This window comes from Octodon degus, unplaced genomic scaffold, assembly GCF_000260255.1.
Source record: "Octodon degus isolate 3935 unplaced genomic scaffold, OctDeg1.0 scaffold00285, whole genome shotgun sequence".
NCBI classification, from domain to species: Eukaryota; Metazoa; Chordata; class Mammalia; order Rodentia; family Octodontidae; genus Octodon; species Octodon degus.
Genome location: NW_004524861.1, coordinates 1,896,345 through 1,902,954, shown reverse-complemented (window position 1 = coordinate 1,902,954; position 6,610 = coordinate 1,896,345). Strand labels below are relative to the sequence as shown.

The window sequence follows — 6,610 nt, the reverse complement described above, 5'->3', positions numbered from 1 at the left end:
TAGGATCACAAGTCTCCATCTTGTACAGCAATTAACCACTAAGAAGGATATATGTAGTGTATTATTTGTTGAAACTGTACTTTCGATTTGATTTGAAACTGTCTCATTGCTATATGTTTATCAATAAAACTTTGAAAAGAAAAAAAAAGAATCACCAAATGCAAAAAATAAATAAATAAATAAATAAATAAAAATAAATAAATAAGTGTAATGTGGGCCTTAGAAATTGTCTATCACCCCATGGAAGAGCTTCATGGCTTGGGGAGTTTACTGATGGTGCTGTGTGGATTTTTCAGTGTGTAACTATCTCCTTGGAATTACATACAAGAACTCAAATTGGACATACAATGGCTGTGAGAATTGCTCTTGTGATCAAAACGGAGTGAAATGCTGCACTACGTGAGTATCAATCTAGTAGTGGCTAAGAGGAGGCCTGGCAATCTCTAAAGAGCAAATGTTTTTTCTGCATTCAAGATCCCACCTTTTGTACCTGTATATGGTAAACTTAATTTTGTAGAGTACTTTTAGATTCACAGTAAAATTAAGTAGAGACACAAATTTCTCTTGCATGTCCTTCAACTAAGTGTACAAAATCACACACTGACAACATTTCCATAAATGGTTTCATATCCTACCACTCAGAGCCTCTGTCTATATATGATCATCAACCAGACTCTGCAGTGTACTTGAGGATGCCCCCTGTATGTGGTGGAGGGATTTAGTTTTCACTCGTCTATCTTATACAGAACAAGTTCATATAACACTTTATACTATTGTATAACATGCAACACCCTTCCAACCATCAGTCCGCTCCCCCTATTCTCCAACTCTTGGCCATGACCATCTCCTTTCTCCGCCTGTAGATGTCACTTCTCTATAGCTTTTATACCTATATCCCCAAAATATTTGGCTGGTTGAGCTTACTGAACCTAGCTTGACATCCTCAAGTTTAATCCTTTATGCTGCATGTGTCAGGATACTTTTCTATTTCAAGATCTGTAACATTGCCTTTCATGGGAAGAACACATTATGTTTATCAATTGTTCATTCACCTATAGATGGGCAATTGGCTTGCTATTTCCTTATTTTATTTCTATTTACATATTCATCATACTTATTCTGAATTATGTGCATTCAGTTTCCTGGACACAAAATATCGTATCGAAATGGTTATATGCTATTCTAGAATTTGTCTTGACAACCACTGTATTCTTGGCCTTGGGGAATTTTAAGAGCACAAGTGATACAAACACAAGCAGATGAAAGAACTGAGATGTATCTGTGGTGACCTGTGTCCCTTGTCCTGTAGTGCCTGTGTGCCTTCATTGATTGCAAAGAAACCACAGAAGCCAAAGAGTCTTCAAATTTTTTTTGCAGGGGGTGGGGAGGGTTTCTAGGGATGATAAAATTTCAACTCTTGGAGGACAGAATACAGATATCTGCAGTCATGTCGCAATAGGGCATCTCTTTTTCATCCCTGGATCCATCTGATGTCATTCTGCCCTGGATTTTAGTGTGTTCCAGAATATTAGTAGTACTTGTCTTATTTGCTTGGTTTTTTTGTGCTGTTAGCCTTGAATCCAGGATGCATATATGTTAGGTCAGTGCTCTAGCACCAAATTATACTTGTGTTCAACAGGACCATCTTTGTTAAGAGAAATATTTGGGTGAAGTAGCATTTCCCAAAGTTACCTCTCAAGCTGAATATAACCAAGCCCCTCGAAGAGTTCCATGTGAACACCAATTATTAGCATAAAAAGCATCTGACCTAAAAGGAAAACTTGGATCTTATAGGCATCAAAGTATCTGGAAATTTCTACCTACATTCAGTGTACAGGGCAACAAAACTGTTTAATATAAAGACTTGGGTAAATAACTGCCTGCTACAGCTCCATCTTATTTTAGTGATTCTTGATTATGTCTTTTTTTGGCACGTAATATTTGATTGCACAGTTTGGCTATGTCCTGACCATGTTCTGGGGTGTCAACAATTTCTCCCACACAAGGGAGCACTCCAGCCTAGGTATTAAACACTGCACTGTTTTTCATTGTTCATTCATCCATCGTACTCTTCTCCATGACTCCTGAAAATTGAGTATAGAAAAGTAAGTGTTGGTTCTGGTGGTAAAGGGGGGAAGTGAGAGGAGCCTCAGTGCTGGATGGACAGTGATTTCAATATGAATAAACTTAATCTTGTTTCATAGTTGTGTGTCCTTGGGGAAGATGCTGAGTTTCTCTCTTTTTATTTATTCTGTCTTGTGGATTATCAGGTAGATACGAGAACTAATTCTTTTTGCAATCATTCATTCCCCTAGAAGAGTACTAGGACAAGTGGTAACAAGAGTGCAGGTATCAAGATGCTCATTTTTTCTTCCTGTCCTATGTGGCATGCTGTTGCACTCTGGGAACACGTGATTATTTGTCTCCACTGTCAGAACCAGATTCTCCTTCCTCTGGGACTGACAACATCAGCTTCTTCATGACTTTTCGTTTTCATTTTGTGTATAGGACAGTTCTGATTTGTTTGAGCTTTGCTGAGACAGTATCTAAACCCATGGCCCCCTCTGTAGGACACTGAACAAATTCCCATGTACTCAGTGTCTTCAGGCCCAAGCCAAGGCTCTCTGGGAAGGGCAGAGAAGTGTCCTGGCCTTTGCTCTGTACAGGTCCAACCCCACCCACAGCCAGCTCCAAGACTCCAATGAGCAAGGCACAGAACCAAGGTCATCCGGCAGCCAACCAGGGGCATAGATCACCTGATGTCTGTGTTGTCCGTGCTTAGACTTCCTGCCCTATTTCCTCTCCCATTCCAGGTCCAGTGGGACTAAATTTGTATCCATTGAAGGGCCCTGTGACCCAGCAACATGGTCTTGCACAGACGAGTCAGAATTATACATGTTCACTATCTCTCAAACACATGTGAAGGATTAGGTACCATTCTATAATCACTAGTTCATTTTTAATTATTTTCTATTGGAATAAAACATGTATTACATGAAATTTTCAAATTAACTATTTTCTAGATTAAAATTCACTGGCATTGACTGCATATATAATATTGTTTAACCATATCAATTGTTTTCAAGATGCTTTATAGTAAAATTTTCCCATACTTTGGATTGATTCCAGGGCTTCCTCCATGATGACCTTGATACCTGATTTTTCCCAAAGCTTCATAAAAACTTCAAAATTAAACTCTACCCTTTAATTTTCATTTCTACCTTGTGCCCATCCCTGGAGTCCTGGAATCTAATCTTGTCTCAGTGACTTTGCCAAACCCATCATGGTTGCCTGTTTTGTGGGCTTATTTCCTTCAGCTACTACTCAAGGTCCAGCCCAGTTTCTACATGGTAGTTTTTTTCCTCCAATCACAGCAACAGCTCTGAGCTTGATACACACACTTCTTTTATATACTTCTTTCTCCATTTCTGTGTGGAGAGACTTTGGGATACCTACACTTTCATGTCATTTATAGCAATTAACTGGAAGAATCATATATAGTGGGTTTGCATCTCTACTTTATGATCTTTTAGGTGCTAACTGGAAGTAGACGAGGTGACAATACCAATTTATGAGTTTGATTTAGGGACTATTGAAGTGTATTCCTCTGTAGTTGCAACACTTCACATTTGCAACTGTAAACCTCTGAATTGTTAATGACTTTAAATTATAGTTTCATAATGCAATAAAAATTATTTATTAGTAGACTATTGGAAAGTACTTCATGGTGTTGGTGATTTCTTTTGCTGTGCAAAAGCTTTTTAATAGGATAAGCTCCCAGTAGTTGATGCTTTGTAGTATTTCCCATGTGTTTAGGGTTTTCCTTATGATGTCTTTGTTTACACTTATGTATTCAAGAGTCCTATCTATTTTCTCTTCTGGCAAATTTGGTGTTTCTCTTTTAATATTTAGATCTCTTTTCAATTTTGATTTTAATTTAGTGCATCAAGAGCAGCACGTGTCTTGTTTCAATCTTTTGCATATGGAAAGTCAATATTTCCAGCACCATTGTTAAAGAAACTATCTTTCTTCTAGTGAATTTGTTTGCAACCCTTGTCTAAGTTAAGGTTACTGACTATGTTTGGAGTTGTTTCTGCATCTTGTAATCTGTTCTGTTGATCCTCAGAAAAAGCATTAGACAAAACCCAACAACCATTAGGAGAGAGAGAGAGAGAGAGAGAGAGAGAGAGAGAGAGAGAGAGAGAGAGACCGTAAATTGGGCTCTACACGATTTTTATCTCAATCTAGTAAAAGCCATCAATAATGAGCAGTATCATACTAAGTTGTCAGAAACTGAAAGCTTTTACTCTAAAATCAGGAACAAGACAAAGATATCTCCTGTCACCACTCCTATTCAGTATAATTCTGGAAACATCGCCAGAGCAACTAGATAAGATAAAAAATAATGCAAATGGGAAAGGAATAAGTTTAATTATTATTTACAGATTACATGGTTCTGTACGCAGAAGATCACCAAAACCTCACCAAAAGACTTCTAGACTTAATAACAAAATTCAGTCCTACAGCTGAATACAAAGTCATCACTCAAAATTCAACAGCATTCCTGCACAAAAATAACAAACTCAATGAGAGAGACATTAGAGAAACCATCTTTGACAATAGCATAAACAATTAAATACTTAGGAATCAATCTATCACAGGATGTAAAAGATTTCTGCACTAAAAATTATGGTATTCTGGCAAAAGAGATCAAAGAGGAGAAAAGAGAAAGATGTTCCTTGCTCGTGAATGGGAAGAACCAACACTGTGAAAATGTCCATATCCCCCAAATTGTTATCCAGATTTAATGTAATTCTGAACAAAATACCAATAGCATACCTCACCAAACTCGAGAAAACATTCCTAAAATTCATTTGGAACCAGAAGGGACATAACATAGAAAAAAAAATAATTCTGGGCAAAAAAGGCATTGTGGGGGCATCACAATTTCTGACTTGAAATTATACTATAAAGCTACTATAATAAAACAGTATGATACTGGCAAAAAAAAGTTTTACATATTTTTGATACAATTTGCCTAATTAACAATAAAGCATCATCACTATTCCATCACAAAAATTCTACAGAAAAGCTTGGAGTACAACATGTGGTATGTTTTTCTCTTAATTAAATCAGGACCTTAGAGCCCAAGGCATGATTTCAGAGTTTGCTTCCACCCACAGGACAGTGTTCCCACAGGTATCTAACTATTTTGCCTCATCTTCTGGTCCAGTGTCCCTGGTCCCCATGAACCGATTCCTGTCCTCCTGTTTAGTGCATCATCAAGGTTTTCCAGTATCCTGGAGCCACAGAATAAGTACTGAAAAGACACACTGCTTTAGATGGATGAGTAAAGTGTTCAGAATAACCTCTTTTGCCAAAGTAGAAATCCAGTATCACCTCATTAATAAAAATATTGTCCCAGAGAGCCCTAAAATTAAATACTTTTGTCCATCATGGGCTCATAAAATTGAGAGGCATTTGATGAGGTTCAAGGGGGCAGAAATTATGCATCACTGAGTGTGTGGTGGATTTTCCTGTGAATTGCACACCACCTTAATCTTCTCCTGAGGTCCATAAATCCAACCTGAACAGCTCCTTGCTCCTATTGTGGAAATAGGTGCTTGGGTATCAGTCTTCTCTACTAGATGGAGACAGCCTACTCTTCCACATTTCCCTGGCAACACTGCTGTCACTTTCTGAACATGGAGATGAAGGAGGCCTGGGCTGGACAAACTGTGTTGTACCAGAATGTGGCAGAACTTGCCTAGATCTGCCAAAATGTCTCTGTCTGCTGTCCATGCAGACAGCAATGTGGAACCCATGTGATGATAATCTATGTGACTCTTGGCTATAGATAGGATGAAGTTTCTTGGGATTCCCCTAAGTCTGCCAGCTGAGTTGTACTATAGATTAATGAAGTGCATTCCAGCTAGCAGAAGTATAAGCTGCTTCATGCACAGAGCTGCCCTGGGGAACAGGATCCAGTAACTGGGGCTTTGTTTTTCTAACAGTGTTATCTTCATTACAGGCTTGCTATACCTACACAGTATGATGAAGAAAATTGTCATCCCATTTTCCATCAGGAAAACTGTACCTACACTGTAGTGGACAATGAAGACCCAGAAAAGCCCTGTGCTGTAGGCAACTGGATACTGTAACATCCTCTTGTATGACCAGAACTTTAATGCCACCCTTCTTGCTCCTAAACCTCTGAAAGCCTGTGATTTGGTGGCCGTATCTAGCAATAAAGTAATTCTTCTAAAACCTTTAGATATGCCTGTTTTAATATAACAAATTCTATCTACAGCAATTTAATGCACATTAAAAATCTCACAAATATTTGAAGGTGGAGACAAATAATCTAAATGAAATTTATAGTATGTTTCCCACACTGCAAGCAGTCATCATGCATGGTTCCCAAGAGAACCACTGCTACCTCTCCCACTTTTCACACATCTCACTTCCGCATCTTTTTCTTATGGACAAAATAAAAATAAGTGTATCTTTGAGATATTAGATCCTTTTTCCTTTTCAATGTTTATGTCCAACTGCTGACTTTTATTCAGGTAAAGTCCTGTCTTCTCTGCCCCTACATCCTTGTGTTACA

At 38.1% G+C, this 6,610-nt stretch overlaps 1 protein-coding gene across 1 annotated transcript in view; it reads left to right on the top strand.

The window, feature by feature from the left end:
• Window positions 1–6,273, top strand: part of LOC111814274 (beta-microseminoprotein-like) — an 8,385-nt gene extending 2,112 nt beyond the window's left edge. Inside the window, exons 3-4 of the mRNA XM_023707260.1 lie at window positions 297–399; window positions 6,032–6,273. Coding sequence (XP_023563028.1) covers window positions 297–399; window positions 6,032–6,161 — 233 coding nt within the window. The 3' untranslated portion in view covers window positions 6,162–6,273. The remainder of the gene's footprint in view (window positions 1–296; window positions 400–6,031) is intronic.
• Window positions 6,274–6,610: the final 337 nt, after the last annotated feature.